General features: G+C 44.3%; 1 protein-coding gene across 3 annotated transcripts; it reads right to left on the reverse strand.

Moving 5' to 3' along the window:
- Window positions 1-867: 867 nt before the first annotated feature.
- On the reverse strand, window positions 868-15,471 carry hook2 (hook microtubule-tethering protein 2). 3 transcript variants are annotated; one of them, XR_011103600.1, is made up of 23 exons: window positions 15,282-15,471; window positions 14,334-14,416; window positions 13,604-13,676; window positions 13,402-13,452; window positions 13,182-13,314; window positions 12,780-12,847; window positions 12,381-12,446; window positions 12,128-12,208; window positions 9,447-9,613; window positions 9,058-9,198; window positions 7,905-8,106; window positions 7,633-7,743; window positions 6,787-6,874; window positions 6,119-6,185; window positions 5,627-5,764; window positions 4,582-4,669; window positions 4,077-4,111; window positions 3,899-3,981; window positions 3,668-3,771; window positions 3,096-3,203; window positions 2,940-3,011; window positions 2,495-2,674; window positions 868-1,281 (listed from the first exon to the last, which is right to left on the reverse strand). XR_011103600.1 is itself a non-coding variant. In XM_068718408.1 (22 exons), the coding sequence occupies exons 1-22, from the start codon at window positions 15,324-15,326 to the stop codon at window positions 2,546-2,548; spliced, it is 2,133 nt and encodes a 710-aa protein (XP_068574509.1). In that variant the 5' UTR covers window positions 15,327-15,471; the 3' UTR covers window positions 868-2,545. The 3 variants fall into 3 exon arrangements, 1 of the variants encoding a protein (XP_068574509.1); XR_011103599.1 differs by having other exon boundaries at window positions 868-1,528; XM_068718408.1 differs by having other exon boundaries at window positions 868-2,674.
- Between the last annotated feature and the right edge of the window lie 4,866 nt (window positions 15,472-20,337).

Genomic DNA, 20,337 nt, shown 5'->3' on the forward strand with positions numbered 1-20,337 from the left:
AACAAATCAAATCTAAAACTTGAGTTTAATCTGTGATGTGTCTTCAGTCTGATGTGTTGTTGAGAACAATCAGATCAGTTCAATCAGCTGCAGCGTCCAATCAAATAACTGATGAACAATGAGGAGGTGTGTCGGCCAATGAAACACTGTTGCATAAACCTATGTTGAAAAAAAAAAGTCAAAGGAGTGGTTTAGAAAAAAGGCAAAGTATTGTATGTCCTAAAATAAACAAATATGTCATAGTATTGGATGTAGAACAAACACAGACGTTATCGGATACATCCCAAGTCTCTTATTCATTTCCTTGCTCCTCGCTTGAACCAGAAGTTGGTCTGCGGCGCCATCCTGACGGCGTCCCAAAACTTACTGCTACGTCATTCTATGACGCGTTTATGACTTTGACATCCTATACAAGGCCTTTTAAAAAAAATAAAAACGTTTCTACTTGACTTCTTACAACACAGTGCAGTAAGCCATATTAAGGGCTTATGTATAGTTTATGTATATTTTTTCTCAGTCAGAATCCTGCTTATTGTGAAATAGGTTTTCACAAACCAGATTATAATCCAATTTTCATGGCATACTACTATGACTTTGTTTAAATGTATTTTTAATTAGATTTGGGTTTGCTGGTTATCAAGTGTTGTGATAGACTCCCCTTTTCACTCAACATGCTCAGGCCAATGCACAAAGGATGCGAGACGTCTGACTAATCAGTCTGGCCTTGAGGTCATGACAGAAGTAAAGTGTACATATAATTAGTCTTCTCTGGATACGTGTTTATAAATGTTTCAGTCAGTATGTTAGGACTGGTAAGTAGTCCTGCTACTTCTTATTTGAAAAGAAAACACCAGCCCACTGTTTCTTATCTTAAGATCCCATTTATTTGTAGTGCAAAAGTAGAACAGACAGTACTACAGACCTTTAACTTGCCTCAGATCCCTGTGAGAAGTACACCATGCTATGATCTACTAGACCGTTATATGAAACAAACAAACACTGCCTAAAAGTGAACCCCTTCAAGCCATGCAAATGTGCAGCAAGCACAGTGACGCCGTAAATATCAACTCTAACAATGAAACACCAAACAGCAGGACTCTGGTCTGCGTGGTCCATAGCACAAACATTCACAGGGATGAAGAACAAGTCACAAAACAGCAGCTCTGATGTAGGACGGAATCTTAACGACTACGTCCGTCGAAAGGAAAATGAACCAGTAGTGAACAGTCAGACGTAGTGTTGATAACGGTGCCGTCTAGTACACCCGAAAACTCAGACTTCCTGTCAACAGACAAGAAAAAAAGATTCCAGCTTATTGATAAAGTATTTCCTTCCAGTTCAATTAAACTGTACATGAGGTCTAGCAGTGGTAACCAAGCATTAGCTGAGTCATTATAATTATTATTGTTATGGACTCAATCACATCGTGTATTACAGTATTTGTGATAAAGTAGGAGGCCTTCAATTGCCTATATTCAGTTCAGAGTCGAAAGTGTTGAGTGCAGTTAGGTCCTCACCCTGATTCAAACTGTGGGAAGAAGGAAGGGCATGAAAAAAAAAAAAAGTAATTATCAAATTCATAATTAGAGAACATCGTTAAGAAAAATAATATGCAGGACTCACAGTCTCACCATCCATATGAAAGTGGGCCTGCAGTGTGATGCGGTGTTTAAGTCAAATAGATTTGTGCCAAATGAGACGGAGGTCGACAGATCTCATCCATAGAGGAAGCATTTGTAGTTTTCTGCGAGGCACTAAATAAACCCACCGTTCTAGGAAAGTGCTTTGGTGTATATAACTCTAATTATGAAAATGATTCAAGTGGATACAAAAGAGACACAAAGACTAAAGCCAATAACACACACTAGTGGTCTTTACATCTTTTTGAGGTCCGTCAAATAAAAAAAAATAAAAAAAAGTCAAACTCACATCAAAACACATGGTCAAGACAACAAAGCTATAAGAAAATCCAAAAGAAATGAACAAAACCAAGGAGATGTACTAACGGCTGAATGTGATCATCTGCTTTCAGTCTATAACATTCCATAGATGTGGCTTTATGTCTTCTTTAGCACTTAAAATACTAACCGTAAAACCCCTAACTCTTGTCTACCGCATTTGAACAGTTATCCTATTGAATAATATAAAAGACAAAAAAAGAAAAGAGTTAAAACAGACCTTAAAGAAACAGTCCACGAGGCTACAGAGGAAATAAAAGTCACCTTAAAAGGTGAGACAGCCTATTTTCAGGCCCCACATCTCCCTCCACTCCATTCATTTCTGTTTTTGAGCGTTGACTCTGAATCTAATCAACAGCAGAGTATCTCTCTCCTCCAGGGCTCCAAAGAGAAAAAAATACATTCTCGTACCATTAAGAGCCAGCAGGGGGCAGCAGCAGCGTGAAGAATACTCTCTGAGGTGCAGCGATCCAGTTTAAAAAAAAAAAAAAGGCGAAGCTACAGGGAGAGCTCAGGAGAAGTCTACCGAGGATCACCTCACTCTCTCCGTGCTTCCTTTCAAAGTGTTGCTCTCCTGCCCGGACCTTTTATCTGGGATGGGGTCGCGTCAGGCCTCTCCGGGCGTTGGTGGACTGCCTCTGCTGGGCGAGGAAGGACATGGCCTGGTTAGAGGGGCCGAGCCGCTCGCCAGACACTTTCTGATGCAACGCCATCCCCTGAGGAGGGGAGAGACAAGAGGAAGAGTGAAGAACGGGCGTGTGAACAACAACGTGGAGAGTAAGGACTTGTGTCTCATGCAAATCATCTCACTGCGGTAAAAAAATAAATAAAATCCTTGTTTGGCCTCGAATGTCTTTTACGAGTTTTCATGAATTTTTATTCAACAGTAGCGAAAGAACAAAACATGAAAACCGTAAAAATAAAAAAAAAATCATCCTTCAGGCTTTTTACATGTTTTTATGCATTTGTACACTCACTTACCATGTTGTACCATGCAGTAATGATGAGTTTCTCCTCCTGGTCATGCCTGGCTCTGTTCTTCTCATAGTCATGCTGCGCAACAGATCATCATGCATTAGTGAGATTTAAAGAGCCGGAGTGACCTACTTTGTCTCTTTACGTGAAAAACATTCGTACCTCCAGGTGCTTGATTTTCCTCTCCCTCTCCGTCAGCTGGTTCTTCAGCGCCTGAACGTCCGGAGTCGCCGGCACCGGCTGCTGCTTGGGATCCAGGGTTTTGATCACCTGCACACAATGAAGGACATTTATTTTAGAAGATCACCCCACTGATTCAGTGTTTGACTCCAGACTCACAATGTACAGTTAAAAAAAAGAAAAAAAAGGAGTTAAATCAATTCAGTAAAACCGGAGAAATTGTCTTGTTGTTTTTCCCCGCACATTCTTCTTCCATGTCAAAATCTGGCACCTGCATTAATCACCTAAAACACACCTGAATCCACAACCCAACTGTCTGCGGCCAAGTTGCATTGTGGTTAATGTAGGTGCCAGCTAATGTAGTCTCGAGCACAGATGATGAGCGAGCTACAAAGGTCTGGAAAACTCACTTCTTCGGAACTCCAACCCCCACTTTTCTTTTTCTATTTTCAAACTTCTTCAGACCACGTGTTTCCCTTAAACCAGTGAAAAAAGTAACCTAAGCTTTTAGAGTCACACGCTGAGGACAACATGTTCCGTCTAGGTGGACTGACCGTTCTCGCCTTCTCCACATAACGCTTGTATCGCTCCTCCATCTGCTTCATGTCCTCGTCCTTCTTCCGCAGACTCTCCTGGAGCTCGTCTATCTTCTTTGCCACTGAGAAGGGGGGGGGGGGGGGAGGGAGAGATAAAGATAAAGATAAAGATAAGGAAGAGAAGAGCGGACACCGGCGGGCGCTCAAAGAGGCAGCGACTGAAGGACACATTGGGCAGAAAGGACTCACTGTTGCCGTCCACTTTGGGCTCCAGGTCGTCGATGACCTCTCTTTTCTTTTGGAGGTCCGAGTGAGCTTCATGGAGCTTCTCCCTGCAAAAAAAATAAATAAATCACAAGAGTAATAATAATAATCACTTTAGTTTGGGACCCACATGGATGAACAAGCTCTAAGAAGCAGTACTTACAAATGCTCCTCAAGCTTTTTCTTCAGCAAGGAGGACTTCATGGAGAAAGAGAAAAAACACATTCAACTTTAAACTAACTAAGGCTTTCTGAAAATCACAGATATACTCGGCATAAGCTGCAAAAAAAATAAATAATAATAATCAAGCTGAGAGTTAAATCGTGGGCCAGTTGGACGGAGGGTGGGCCGTACTTACGATGGCCTGATTTTGGCAGAGTTGATCGACGGGGGCAGGCACAGAGAGACAGGCAGAGAGGGAGGAGTTAACAGTGAGTCACCACAGCAAACACGGGTTAAATGTATCAAAGTAGAATAAACACCGCAGTCAACAGCCAAGTGTTGTCAACCGCTATCTTTCCAATATACTCAATGTGGCATGCATCTAGTTGATCATAAACACTGTTTTCACATGCGCACTGTGTCACCGTGATCATAGGAAGCTACTCTATGAAATGAGGGGATGATAAAAGCGGGCAGAGGAGGGAGGAGGAGGCCTCCTGACTCACGTCCTCAGTCTTGCTGTCCTGGTCATGGAGCGCCTTCTGGAGCTCCTCGATCTGAGAACGCAGCTCTGAGATCTGCTGCTGGTTTAATCTAGGAGACAAAACGGGGACAAGAAGAAATGTTAGGAACAGAAAGAGCAAAAAATGTATTATTATATATTATATTTTATCTTGCCGACGGCCCTTGAACACCCGTGTGACGAACCCTTCCGTCAGAAAAAGAAGCCAAAACGAAGCTTAAAATTGTGGTATTGCATCAAATAACATTTTATTCTACATGCCTCATTTAGAACCTCAAGTAGAGGTTCTAAAAATGTTAATTGTTCAATACATAAAGCACGTAGAGCCTCCATTTCTGTAAAATACATTTTTAAAGACATTAAACTTGTTTTTCTTTTCTTTCTTTATAATTCATGGCATTATAACTGTTATACTCCACAAACGACATTTTTGAGTTCTCTCTACTTCCAGCCATGGCTGTGCTGTTTCCAGAGGAAAGGTGTGCGCTGTGGGTGGAAGATGTATGCAAAGCATCGTGTGGATCTGTGTACATCTGCTGGAGGCAGTGTTCATCCGTTCCCCCAAGTGTGCGGCCTGTCCATTCCCTGCTTCTGCTCTACTGAGCATGCTCAGTCCACTCCTCTCCTCCTGTTACTGTTGCTGAGGATGCTTCCCACACCCTGGGCCTGGTGTTGCATGGACACACACACACACACACAAACACACACACACACACACACACACACACGCAGTCCACCCACATGTCCACATGCCCACAGGCATGTAAACACACACACACACACACACACACACACACACACACACACAGTCAAGGGACAATCTGGCTTTCTGCTGTCTGTCCTCCAGTCCAGCCCACACAGCTCAGTTGAGCACAGAGTCCAGAGGGTGAGTTGACATTTAGGCAGATATCACTCCTACTATCAGCCAAACAACCAGCCTAATGTCCAGGAAAACACAGTATGGTGACCTAGAAAGGGAACGATTGCCTAACAACCACAAAGTATTACTTAACCTTCCCCCCCCTCACCTGTTCTGAGTTTCCAGGGCGTTCTTGCTGCGCTGAGCCTCCTCCAGCTCAGCCTGCACCTCCACTAGTTTCTGCCTGTAGGCCTCCTCCTGGACGCACAACATCTTGTTTTCGCTCTGTAGACGCACCACCGTCTCCCTGTCCGAGGAAAAGAACATTGAGAAGCGAGGGGGGGGGGGGGGGGGGAGTAAGAGGTGAGGGAAAGGGGGGGGGGGAAAGTGGAGGAGAGATGAAATGGGTCAGAGAGCGGCAGAGGCAAATAAGGTCTGGCGAGTCGGCCGCGCCTTTGTCCGACAACACCCGGGCCAAATGTGAAGCGCCGGCATGTGTTGCTATTTCAGGGGCCGACTGCGCCTCAGACTAGAGCCGGTGAATGTAGGGCACGACTGAGCTACCGATAGTGACTCCGACGTGATGTCGGTGACGGCTTTAGAGGGAAAATCTCATCGGTTACGCTCGAATACGTGAACCCCTAAACCCATGCAGACGTACTTGAGCTCAGTAGGCATGATCTCAGCAGCGAGGTTTCCAACTGTGACACCACTGTCACACAAGCCTCCTGCAGAGGGAGGGAGAGAGAGAGATTAAGTGTCTGAGGGTAGCTTTATCTCATTAAATACCCCCAATTTGCATATCTTTGTTTTAATCCGAAAAAAAAATAAAAAAATGCTGACAACTAAAAGAAATGAATATCAGTTTTAGTGTACGCTATATTAGAATATTTGACCTTGCTGTCTTACAGATCTTCAAATCCCACCATAACAAACTAACCGATGGAGGCAGCGGTAAGACCGGCAACTCCCGTGTCCCACGAGTTAAAATGACTGTTTTTGTCAAAAAGGAGTCTTGTGGCTTTGAAAAGAGGATAACGGCTTCAGTGGTGAGAATATTCTAAATATAGCGTACACATTTTTTTAGCTGACTTAAGAGACATTTTGCGGGTCCACAGCAGCACGTTGCTCAGCTTCCGTGTCTGTTACTCCTTCCTGTTACTGTAGGCAATACGCCGACTATGGGTGAGTAGCTCAAATCTGAGCTATCCTTAAACATGCTGTTGAAGGAAAATGTATTCTACCACAAGTGGATATTTACTTTAGATTATTTTGTCTTATCTTGTAGGTCAGTTATTGGTTTCTGAATGGAGCGCAGTTACAACTCACCAGATCCACTGAGACACCTCTGTTGGACTTGTGCACACCTGAGCTCGTCGTTCGTCTCCCGAAGTGTGTCTCTTTCTGAGATCAGACGCTGAGGTACGAAGCACAACGAGACACCGTCAGCGTGATTTCAGACTGCTTCACTTTGTACGTCATAAGAAATCTATAAATTCGAGAAAGTATGAAACTGCCATGTGTGGAATGGAAAATTCAAAACAAAGCACTACCAGGTAGTTTAACGGTTAAGGTGCGTACCACATAACCACATAACCACATAACCACATGTTTGATTCCTGGTTGTGGAATTAGGTTTTGTTGGAGCAGCTGTGCACATGAAAACTGACTCAATGTCATTTTACATTCAGACTATAAAGGGCAGTAATTGGGGGCAATCACATTTACATTTACCGCACAAAACCCCTCTGAACGTCGAGTTTCTTTTATCTAGGCTCACCACCTCGAAGTAGTACAAAGTAAATGTACACTTCATGTCAGTACAGTATGTATTCCTTATTTACTCCCACCAGTAACCGAGGACATTAATCATTCCTGTCAGTTTGCAGAAGGTGCTAGAATTGACACATGACGTGGGAGTCCACTGAAGAATACTATGATATTTGCCTGGCAACCCGTTCCTCCTGCAGGGATGTGTGCGTCCTGGACAACAAATGTTGATCCACAAAAGGCCGCAGTAATAAAAACCTACATCTCCGCATGTAGAGTGTGTGACCGTGAATTCAGTTGACTGATAAAAAGCCTTAAATAAAACCCTGTAAGAGTGTTTCGTAAAGTGCTCACTCTGTCTCCACTACTGAACTTTTTATTTCCCAAAGATGCTCGCCGACTCACTTCTTTCTCTTTCAGCTGTGCGTCATACTTGTCGTGAAGGTTCTTGTACTCAAACTGCCATTTCTCAGCTTTCATGGCCTCCGCCGAGTGCTTGGTGTGGAGCTCGTGAGCCTGCAAGTCGAGGAGAGCACATTAACGGTCTGTGTTGGCAAGGGCCGGGTATAATAAAAAAACTGAAAGGTTTTCCAAACACGTGCGGAAACCAGACTGTGTTTACATCACCCCCCCCACCCCCCCCCCCCCCCCCCGCCCCCTCTCCTCCCACAGCTTGCCTGTCTCTTGTAGGTGTCCAGCTGACTGCGGACAGCGTTGGCCCTGCGCAGCTCCTCCTCCAGCTCGCAGGTGCGTTGCATGTACACCGTGTTGCGCTCCTCCAGGAGGCGCACCTGCCGGCGCAGGTCCCCCAGATCCTCCAGCTTCCTCTTGTACGTCTCCGCCACCGCTTCGAGCTGGTTCACCCGGTCAGACGAGTGCCTGAGGGACGGGGGACGGACCGTGTGGGAGGCGTTGAGTACCAGCTCAGAAATGGGACTTTTTAGCTAAAACACAATACATCCGCGTGTGTGTGTGTGTGTGTGTGTGTGTGTGTGTGTGTGTGTGTGTGTGTGTGTGTGTGTGTGTGTGTGCGCTTAATGAAAAGCAACAACTCTGACGCAGGCCAGTGTCAATGCATGAAATTCGTATTCTCAACACAGATGTCAGAGAGGAGCTGAATGGACGTCTGTGTGTGGGCAGTGTGGGAGTTGTGTTTCTGTGAGTGTAAATTGATAATAGATGAACTACTGCTTAAAGGAGAAGACTGGTGTTGTTCTGCATTCTCGAAAAATCCCTTGAAAAGATCAAAACTAACAATGTGCCAGTTGGTCCCTCAATACTTTTCTACTTCTTTCTTCTAGTGAGTATTGATGGCGGTGGGTTTTGATATTTTCATGGGTTTTATTGATGGTTACAGAAATGTAGAATATCACCAGACTTCTCCTTTAAAAGAGACAAGAGATATATTGTCAGTTAGAAACGCTGGTAAAGCGTCAGCTGGTTGATTTAAGTTTTTGTGCTTTTATTAACAACAATTCCAGAGCTCAACAATTATTGTCAGCCAATATTTACAATATATTTCACATTTTCACAGAGGGAAAATCTTTTGCATGGAAGGCAATGTTGACTAAAATTGAAATGAAAACAATTTTAAAAAGCCCTCAATGTATTGTGTATTCCCTAGTTTGACATTACACAATCCCAAAACGCTCTGCTGGAAAGCTACAAAGCAGAGAACACAGAAGCCTTCAGTGTCCAGCGTGATTCAACGCCCACCGAGCGTGACTTTCTGAGGTTTCGCTCGTGAGAAGGCCTACGCCGTTTTCCCCACAATTAGCTCAACACGACTGGGCCGGGGAATTTGTAAGAAGGCCAAAAGTGCGGCCTCACCTGAGGATGTCCATCTCGTCTTTGAGGGCCTGGGCCTCCTGCGCCAGGCTGGTCAGCTCTTCGTTCCGTAGCTGCAGGTCGATCACCTCGCGCTCCAGAATCTCTCCCCGCACACGCATGTCATCTCTGCTGTTATCCAGTCTGACAGAGATAGATAGATATATATACACGACACCAGAGCAGTTGTGGGCTCATTGTGAGATACTAACTGGAAGCAATATGATCCAGCAAAAGCATTTGATTTGCATATGTACATGATGTAAATTATGCAAACTAAATACATCTATTATGTAAAGGCCTGAGTAGTGTTTGCTCACGCATTGCATACTAGAAGGAAACCCTGGGCTTCATGGGCCGGTGCCAACACTACGCCGTGTGAACACTTGTACCTGTAGTTCTCCTCCTGGAGCTGCTCCATCTGACTCTGCAGCAGCAGCAGCTTCTTGCCGGTGATGGCGGTGGTGGAGACGTCCAGAGAGTCGCAGCGGCTCAGCTTGTCCCTCAGAGAGCGCGTCTCCGCCTGTAGGGACGACTTCTCCTCCAGAGCCACCGACAACTGAGAGAGAAGCGCAGAGAGGACAGCCACCGTGAAAGCAGGTGTAGAAGACCGGGAGAGGCGAGCGATGAAGGTGCGACAAAGTGACAAATATACAGCCGAACAAAAGGGAGGGAGAGAGAGAGAGAGAGAGAGAAAAGTCCTCAACGCTGATTTAAAGAATAAAATATCAAGAATGCCGACATGAGCAACGGGCGTCTTTCTGAGAATAAAAACACGACAAAAGCCAGAGTACCGGCACACGACGGATCCACAGAAGGAAAAGAAATAAGATACACGGCGACAAACTCACCACTTTTCATGCTTAGAGGACCTCGAACACATGCTTTGTTCTCATTTCACATGCTAGAGCTAGTCAGTCAGCTGGTTTGCGACGGTCTCAGGCAGATGGAACTTTCTCAATAGGGAAGTTGTTAGCAGTACCCTCAGGGTCAAAAGGCAGATTCTCATGATTTAAAAGGACCAATATGTAAAGCTCAGTGGGACCATTATTAATATTGGTTATACTGTTTTAGTTCAGAGGGGGGAGAAATGTTCCATTTTTCAAGGAGTTATATTATGTTTGTTTGAGTCGAGCTGAAGTGAAGTTACAGTTAGACAAGCTGGCATTCCGGTATTACAAATAAGGCAGAGCGTGTACTTACCTGCTGGACATCTTTCCAGTTTGAACACAGCAAAACCCTACACTGAACTTTAGGACAGATTGCATGCTTTAGCAGAGGACCAGCAACAGTAAATAGCCTCCAAAACAACACAAATGACTAATCCATAACGCGTGGGCTGAGTAAGTAAACAAACAGGTGGGCTGAGAGCGGTACAAATTATTGTTGGCTACCGCTCCATCCCAAGGCAACGTGTCAGTTTTATCTTGATGTTATGCAACTATTGACTAAAATGTGTCTTTGAAAAGCACAAAATTAGTCCCCTCTCAGTCAGCGGTGCAAAAACAAGCTGTGGGAACACAAACAACGTATATGGCAGAATAATCAATAAGGGTCAGAGCAAAAAAAAAAAAAGAAATAAAAAGAAGCTGCAGGCACACGCATTCATCAGCATGCTGCCACAGCACAGCAGAACTAGGCCTCAAAAGGATCTGAAGGTCAGGTACCTCCAGAGATGAAATGAGAAAATATCACATTTTTGACCAAAACCTTCCATATTGACAACTGGTGACTTTTGGTCAACACTCATCAGTAATGATCATGTGGGTACTATGACTAAGAGGGTGACGCAAATAGTAGACCAGCTAGAACAGTTCACAAAGTACATCACTTTACTGTAATGCAGCCTTTAAAAGCAGGAAAAGACAACATGTACGCAATATTAGGGCATCATATCAGAATAATACAAAAACAAACCCAAGCACCAATATGCCACCTTAGAGTTAAAATCCTTGATATTTTAATTAAATCAATCCCCGTCTCTGATACTATTTATTGTCAGCAGATTTGCAGCAATAGCAATTTAAAGTACGTATATTCAGGAGATACCCCTCTATGCAGTAGATTTAATTGTGAGCGGCGGAGTCCGCCATTCCCGCAGGAAATGACGCAGCATGTAATCCAGTGCTACCGTTTGTATCTCATAGATATCATCCTCACCGTTCACTGTACCAACACCGTATCAGAGGCCACGGTCACACTTGTCTGTTTTTTATCTGCTGCACCAGAATGGAACAGCTGTGAGTCCACACTTCAATGCGACCTGCCTGACTGGATATCGATCAGACATATCACGCGGTCCAAAGAGCAGCTGTCAAACAGGGGATGAATACATTTCACTTCAACTAAATTCTTTATAACAGAAGTCCCGTTATTTTGTTATTTAAAAGCAGCAAAACCAGGAAGCGTCAGGGTTTTCATCAGCAGTAACTCAACACGACTCAGACAGCCGGTCTCAGCTGTGCTCCAGCTCCGGTTTTCCCCCCTCTCCATTTCCATTGGGGGGGGGGGGGGGGGGGGGGGGAGATGATACGAGACCAAGTTTGATGAATTGTCTGGATTGTGCCCACATGCGACGTGACACAATCACAGGAAATGCAGTGTAGTTATCACAGAGATCTGCTGACAGAGACTGTTCTTCAAAAAAGGTGTCTACAACACAAGACAACAGAAATTCTGGGCGTTTTTTTTTTTGGCAGGCTGCACACCTCCAACTCCTCAGCAAGGATTACTTTGTCCTGCAGTTGTGTGGAAAACTACAGCATGAAATCAGATTGCGGTTCCTCAAATTATGATGGAAAAAGCCCAATTATTGACTGATTTCTTTACTAAACCAATGTTGGTTTGTTTGACTGCACGGTAATCAGACTGCTAGCTAGTATATTTCTGTTAAAAGAGTGTTTGCTGCCCTAAGAATTCTGGGTCCTGTAGTATTAAAATGCACTTGGTGTAACCATCAGTAACTGTGTGCATTGCCAAATCAAACAGGACTAAAATCACAAGACTTCTAACTGTAAATGTCTCAGGAAAATGTTTGCCAAGTAATACGTAGACGCCTTTTTGGCGCACCAACCTGATGTTCTAGGTCTCGACAGCGCTGGCTCAGGTCCAACTTCTCATCTGCCTCTTCGCTTAGAAAATAATACTTCCTGGACTGCGAACACAGAACCAACAGAACATGAAGACAGAGGAGATGACATACCAGTGGGCGGGAGTAAACATTAATAAAAAAGGGTGAGGCAAAACACAAAAGAAAGATGTAACAGATCTGCTGAGTAAGGAGGGAAAAAAAAAAAGAGGGGGAAATAAAGTGTTGCAAGGTTCACCTGGTAGTCGAAGTCCCCATAGGTCTCTGGGCTTCCTGGTTCCGATGAAGGCTCCTTTGATAATAGCTAAAACATAACCAGTCACAACAAAGTCAATGAAAAGCTCAAATTACAGGCAAAATACCCGCTAAAAAAAGCAGTTTTATTGGGTTTTCTAACTTTGTTTAGAAAATCCCAGGACAGGTGTTTTTTTTTCCCACGTTCACAACATTCCCAGCCCTTATGGGTGCCAATGAAACACTAAACATATGCTTGAAATACCTCAAGAGTAGGGTTTCTGGGACTCTGTTCAGTCTCATGCTTATCCGGATTTCTTTGATTGTGAATTAACCATGACTAAGAGCTGGGATTAATGCAAAGTAGCGAGAAACCGAGAGGATAAGCGAGAGCCGCACTTACCTCCTGAATGGCTGTCATCACGACGTGCTGGACAGATTCCCCAAGTGTCATTATCTGCTGGATTTGCTCTGTGTTTAGGAGAAGACAACAGAGAGCCGTGACGGTGCAGCCAAATGCGGATTTACACAAATACTCTCCTAAAAACCGAACCAGCACTGCATTTATCAGTATTTTCAGAGAACCAGTGCTCATCAAGCAGATGTTTGAATAAACAAACGATCAGTTTTTGTTCTCTGAATTGTAATTTGTCTTTAGGTTGGGGGGGGGGGCATGTAATCAGTTTATCAACTTGTGATGATCAGACCATGACTGATATAAAGCAAGAACCATGTGATGTGAGTTAATCCTGTGAGATATTTTCACAGACGGCTGCATCCAAGTCCCCCCCCCCCCCTTTTTTACCTTGTTTCTTCTCACAGCTGACAGCACAGCCCAATACGAGCTGCACCAGCTTGCCCAGTTCAGTGACGTCTCCCATCTCTCCTATGAGGTTCACGTCTGGCATGTGCTCCTCTGATACCTGGTGACCGAGCACCTGTTCATGGAAGGTGAGGATTAGGAGTCGGTGAATTTAAAAGTGTACTAAAAGTGCCAAAGTTAGTGAGAATAATAGTCCTCTTACATCATGGTAATAGTCCAGCATGCTCTTCAGAATCTTTTTTAAGTTGCTGACCTGAGAGAACAAAAAAGAATGAAATAATTAGAGTCACAATCTTGATCCTCATTTTAATGAGGAAAAGGAAGTAAAAAGAAAAGCCTCGGCATCTTGGTCATTCTAGGTTGCCGTAAGGTATTCTGTCACATCCCGCTGTTTCACAAATTACCTTGAGGCGCCAGTTGTCCCCGCTCTCCTCCTTGATCCTGCCGAGCCACGTCTCATTAAACCAAGAGGGGTCTCTGTTAATGAGAGCACAAGAGAACTCCGGTGACGATAAGGACGACACATCTCTGGACACGAAGATTCACAAAACCACGGGACATTGAGGGCCCCGTGGTTCTGATCCGGTAAGCACAACGACATTTAAGTAGAACCATCACATGTCAGAAGAAAAACCCACGAGACGCGAGACGGTTGAGGTTAGACATTGACATTGAATAGTTAAGAAAGTCGGGCGGCGAGTCTCACGAAAGCTTTCGCACGTTTTCGCAACTTGTGGGTAACCATTGAGACACAACCATTGAGCATTGGGTTCTAAGTTTAAGTGATTATAACAAAAACAATATTTGGTTTGATTCTTAAACAGTTATGTTTATGTCTATTTATCTGCATGGAACACAAACGTCCCACGACAAGTTACAAAGGTGATCGGGTCTGGACAGAGAGGTCTTATTTTAGTGTAGATCAATGTTTTAACAAAGCCGACCTCACAAATCCAGACCGTTGTCTTAAAGCGGTTTAAGTTTTGCATAGATAAGGGCCTTGTGCAATTCAAAAAGAGCAATTTAGTGCAAATCCCACAGATAAGCAAATATCAGTGAGAAGGCTCTGAATGAAGCTCACGCCGTGCACTTAGATAATCAAAAATAATTAGAAATACACATGTGAGCCCTTACATTCTGTGCAGCACGTGTCCAATGGCCACTCCACTGGTCAGGTCCTGCTTGCTGTTGCATGACGGCACCTGAAAGGTCTGTATCTGGAAAATGAAGACATTGAGAAGCTGCTTATACGCTTGATGCACAGCCATATTTCATTCAACGGTAATCCAAAACTACACCAGATAAAACGCATACACTTTGATGAACGTGTAAATGTGGGTTTAATCTTTCGGTGTGTAGAAAAACCTCCACAAACACAAACTCCTCTCGGCCATTGTTGCAAATAGTTAAGTGGGCGCATACTTCCTTTGGGCAACAGCTAAGTACAAACATTAGAGAGGCCTAGATATTACAAAACTGTCAAATAATGCAGGTAGAAGCAAAAACAGGGGTTTTGTCTAAACCCATTCAGTCTTTCTTTCCGCTATTTATACGACAGATGCTAGGAAGTTAGATGGGTACAGTCCTACATAGCAAGCTATTAATATTAGCTGGAGTCTTAGTTTAGTCCTAGACTGGCCTCTGAGTGGAAAAGTGCCAAACAGGTGGGTTTTCCCTGGTCTTGAGAAGTGACTATGTTGGATAACCTAACATTACTGCATGAGTGTCTGAGCTTACTCTAAGCTGTTTTGGTTTTGTTTTTCTGGGGCAGTCAACGTTGCTGACACCACAGTCAGTTTGGTACAGATAACAAGCTAGAACAGACCACCGACAGCAAACTTCCAATGGGTTTACCTAACGCTAGCTAGTTAGCTAGCTTGGCTGGCTAGCGACAGTTAGCTTCCAAACTCAACTTTTCTAGCTTGTGCGTTAACCTACGTGGTCGACAAGACGGCTATTTATCGATTAACGAGGCCTTCACTAACAAAATATACGATATGTTTCCTCCTACATTGCTTACACCTGCTGTCACCTGTTAGGCGGTTAGCCTTCGCTAGGACACCTCGCTAACATCAAACTTACCCAGGTTAGCAGTGAGTCACACAGCTCTGCTTTATCCAGACTCATTGTGCTGTGCCCAGTCAAAGCCCACAGCAGCTTAGGGGAGGCGATGAATTTGGCTCTCACGACTTTTTACCCACCAAAGTTTGTTACTCTCTCCCTACACTTTCCACGTCAGTCATTGTTCAGCCATGGCCTCTTGCTGCTCCTACCCCCCCTTCGCGTTTCAGCTCCAGTTATCCAAGCGGGCTTCCGTATTAAGAGCGTTCTCATGGAAACGGCTTATGTTGTTTGTGAGTTTCAGGTCAGCTCGTCTGGTCATGATATGAAATGATAATAACGAAGACAAGAATAGCCTGCTGTCTTTTTAAGCTCTCATAATCCCGCTAGCTTGAATGCTGGCGACCCAATAATGAACTTCATGATTTTGATTTCATTTATTCACAATTTAACGTTAGCCAGGGAAGCCTTATTGATATGAAAAAGCTCTTTTTATGGACAATATATGTGACAGTGGGGTACAGATAAATATGAAACAGATATCACGGATACATTCATCCCTCAAAATCAGAATTAAAGAAAAATATCACTATAAAATCAGGAATAACATTTCTAATATGAACATGAATTTACCAAACATCCACCAAAAGGGCACCTTAAAGAAACCCCTGAACCACCTAAAAGCCAATATTATCTAATGAGACTAATAAAAAATCTAAAATATCAGCAGCCAGCAGAGAGAGTAAAAATACATCAAAACTGGTGGGGAAATTGAGAAATGTCCTACAAAGAAACACCTGCCATCTTTTCACCTTAGTAGAAAGAAAGAACAGTAGTTATAGGCTACTATTCAGATATGTATTTGTTTAATGAAGAAAATCTCAACATTGAATAGAGGCCAATATCTCTGTTGGAGGCCCTCACTGTTTTCTTTTTGCTATATTCAAAGTTCCTTAAAGCACCACTGGATGGCTCTAGTTGACAAACAGCTTGACGCACAACTGGCTGCCCCAAAGCTCACTGCCCATGACAGATGTTTTGTAAAGTCTTAAGACATGTTCTCTAAGTAGCCAAAATGTGAGTTTTAAAACAGCAGGGACAACATAAATCAATCCTTTAGTTGTATTGGCTTTTTGTTTTGTTTGAACAAGTTCAATATGTGACACCTCCTGTGAATGTATGTTCCACAGAAAGTCTTTCTCGTTTGGCCTTGAGGACCACCAGGCTGTCCTGAGCATTATCAGAAGACCTCCAGAGTGGGAGTGTGCTGACCAGGTCACACAGGTTTGCGATGACACAGCTCAGAAAAAAACCCTTTAGCAGGTTTCTGTCAAACGCCTCGCTCTTGTATTATTGACATGATGTCACTCACGTACTCCCTTTCCCTTCTAATCCGCATTGCTCCCTGTGCACACGTCTCCTTCCTGCGCTCTTTGTCACCCGTCGCAAATCAAACTGCGGTGACCAATCGCAGCTCAACGCTGCCCACATACTTCCTGTTTACTCTGGCAAACCCAACTATGTGTACCAAGCCCACTGTGCTTTGTTGAGCACCTGCATGGGATGAAATATCTGCTGCACTTCTGGCTGTTTCCGTTCAGCACGAGTCCGATCACACCGCTGCCTTACATCTGGCTTTACCGTTATCAGTCTGTCCAGAGTTCCTGTTTGTCAAGATGGCCTTACAGTCAGAGGAATGCACTGGCCATTATAACTCATACCTCAATCACACCCACCCGTTATCTCTCGGTGATGGTGTATTTGTATAACTCCTTTTAGTTTGTATCTGTTTGTACATGGTGGTTAATGCCCACAACGTGTCAGTGGGAATCTTGTTTCCACTATCTGTGGTCCTATTAGAGCAGTTGTTTGCTTACAAATGTGTGTGTGTGTGTGTGTGTGTGTGTGTGGCGTGTGTGTGTGTGTGGGGGGGGGGTCTTCAGTTGAGTAACACCTAAGATTAAGACACCTAGGAGGAAGTGAGGTTCATGACTTGTGGGGGTTCAGCGGGGAAGTTAGTCACTCTCGGAGGGATAGGTCAGGGCTGACTAATGCTCGAGCGGCGGGAGGTTTGGTAGGGGCTCTGGCGGAGGCAAGGCTCGAGCGGAGGCTGACTATTTTTGGCCGGCTCCTCGTCCTCCACGCTAATTCCTCTTTTCACCCGTTCTCTCTTTCCTTATTCCCCAGATGTGTTTCCTTCCTGAAAGTCAAAAGGCTTTACTTCTCCTCTTTTCCAAGCCCACACTGACGCACTTATATCCCTCTGGGGGGGAACTGGCAGGGTGGAGGTGGGAGGACCAGCAGCTAAGATTGAGCAATTATTCCATTTTTTGAAGCCTGCGGTTTTCTTGTTTGGATAGTTCCTGTTTTTATTCTTTGAGTGCAAAGAGCAAACTATCTACTGCATTCTGCACCCTACGAGGTCGCATAGTTTTGTGAAATTCTTCTGAATGGTATAGACAGAAACTACATGTTTCACATATTTGCTTTCATCCACTCAAACATGTGTTTCGCTCGCTGTTACTTCACTGGATGTTTGAGCTTCACGCTGCATAATGATGCTGTGCAGAGTTTGACTCTGGAGGGGTTCAACGTTCATTTGCTGAAGGAGGAGAGTTTCCCTGCGCTCTCTTTAATTCCCAGTTGAACACGTTTATGTGTGAGCTTGATTTTGTGACGTCACAACTACTGAATTCCTAATTTTCAGGCATTAAGACTGTAAAAACTCAGCTTGCTGGCTTCATCTGGACTGTGTGGGTGTGGTTTGCTTAGATTTGATTGACAGCAAACAGACAACCCACCAACTGCCATCAGTTTCTAATCAACTTTTCAATAGCAGAGCACGAAGACGAACAGAAATATAGAAAATCTCTCGTGTGAAACAACTACAACTCTTCTAACTTTGGCAGAAAATAGTGTTCATGTTGGATCACATCACTTATAGTAGGAAGCTGATTGAGAAGATGACTGGTCATGACCCTTATGAATAAAATCTCACCAGATAGAAATTTATATTCAAAGCTGAGTCATTTTAAATGTCTCAAAACATGTCTGGAGGGGGATCTTTAAGTACATTACTTTTGTCCCTGATGTCCTCGTTATAGTTCAGCCATAAAAGTCACTGACAAATGTGAAAACCTATTGGTCCCTACATGCCTATGTAGGAATGAATAATTTGCTGTAAAGAGACAAACAAATGCTGCACCTTTAAATGAAAGAATGCCAGCGATGTGCGGCTGTGCCCAGGCATTTGGAGCAGGAATGTGTTGGAAAGCTGGCAGTGGTTTATTCCCCCCCCCCCCCCCCCCCCCCCACACACACACACACACACACACACACACAGCTTTCCCAGGTGTGACAGGGAAAGGAAAACAACAAAACCGCGGAACAGAGATGGACAGGCCACGAATAAATAAGGGGGCGTGGGAGCCGTATGGGAAAAACACCCAGGGGTGTGATCAGAAAGCCCCTTTTTCTAGACATGAGGTCACCTCACATGGGTCAGGACATGTAAAACAGAGATTTATGGCCCCATCTGCCTTATCAGCTGTCTCCTCCCTCTCCCACACACAGATTTATGTCCTTGGTGAGGACAGGTAGTCAATAGTAATAATCACCTCTGGAACCCGGCAGGGAGTGTTCATTTTCAAATACACGCACGCAAATACAGACAGCTTATGGACCCATAGAGACATCGTCTGCCTTTAAAAAGCAGTTCTGAAATCACAGTTGAATTGTAGCACCGGGCGCCTGTTGAACACATGCCACCAACACGACAGAGTATGCAGCCGGTGAGCTCAGCTCTCCGCTGGTGACTCAGGGATTGTTGTGACTGTGCCACTTTATAAAACAGCAAAAGTTTTACTCACGTTGTGCAACAGGCTAGAAATTACCCTCATGTTTATTGATATAAATCTCATCGTGACTCATGGCAACAGCAGGAAACTGCAGCAGCCAAACCCCACTGTGCTCTTTCTCAGGCTTGACCCCACGCAGCATCAAACCAGAGGCCGAAGAGGATGAGGATGAGGAGGGATCAGCTGTGATGTGGCGGCAGGCATCCCCCCCCCCAACACCATCCATCTCTGTCATGTGCAGAACATGTGTGCTCTGCTTGCTTATAGTCTCACTGTGCAAACATTTTTCTTCGATAAGTCCCTATCTCAGTTTCTACCGCTCTCTCTTTATGTCTCGCTTTCTGTTTCGATGCCTCTCTCTCTCTCTCTCTCTCTCTCTCTCTCTCTCTCTCTCTTTCTCTCTCTCTCTCTCGCACACACAAACAGGCAGCACATGGCCAGCGTGAGTGAGTCACAGTGGTCTGCTAACAAGTGCCTCCTCTCAGGGAGAGTCCCTCTATGTGTCCTTGGGATTAGGGCCAACCCCCTTTTGAGTGTATCAGGTGCACTACTCCTCTGGGCAACGTGAGACTTGTCGGTTCCATTGTCTGTTGGTTTTTTAATGAAAACCAACCGCCGGCAGTAGCCGTTTCGCTGCCGTTTGTTGTTTTGGCACATCGTTGACATGACACTCGTGCAGCTAAAAATAGAAATACTGAAGTGAATTCTATGAGACGTTGGGACTCAAGTGGATGCAGCTACTTGGATCTCTCTCTGACATGGGCACAGACACTAGTGTTGTAGAGAGGGTCGACCTGCCCGGAAGCAACCAGCACTGTGCCCGCCTACTACACACAATACACAATGTGACTGCAGTGTGATGAGACAGACTGGCTATAATATTTATAATGATTTGAACTGTACGTACTTTTTCAAAACTATCAAAAGTAGTCAGTGGATTCATAAATAGATAACACTTTTGATGCATAAAAACACAGTATATTGAACATGGTTGTAGCTTTTTTACAACAAGACTAAGTCTGCAGCCGTGCTCGCGTAAGGCTGTACTTAGTTAAACAGCAATGCTTTGAGCTAAATGCTTACATCAGCATGCCAACATGCTCAAAATGACAACGCTAACACCATGTAAACCGTCTTAGTTTGGAGTGTTAGCATGCCAACATTTGCTGATTAACACTTAACACAACGTACAGCTGAGGCTGATGGGAATGTCGTTAGTT

Source organism: Cebidichthys violaceus, unplaced genomic scaffold (genome assembly GCF_023349555.1).
Source record: "Cebidichthys violaceus isolate CVI_PGR_0920_01 unplaced genomic scaffold, fCebVio1.0.p SCAF_23, whole genome shotgun sequence".
Taxonomy (NCBI): Eukaryota; Metazoa; Chordata; class Actinopteri; order Perciformes; family Stichaeidae; genus Cebidichthys; species Cebidichthys violaceus.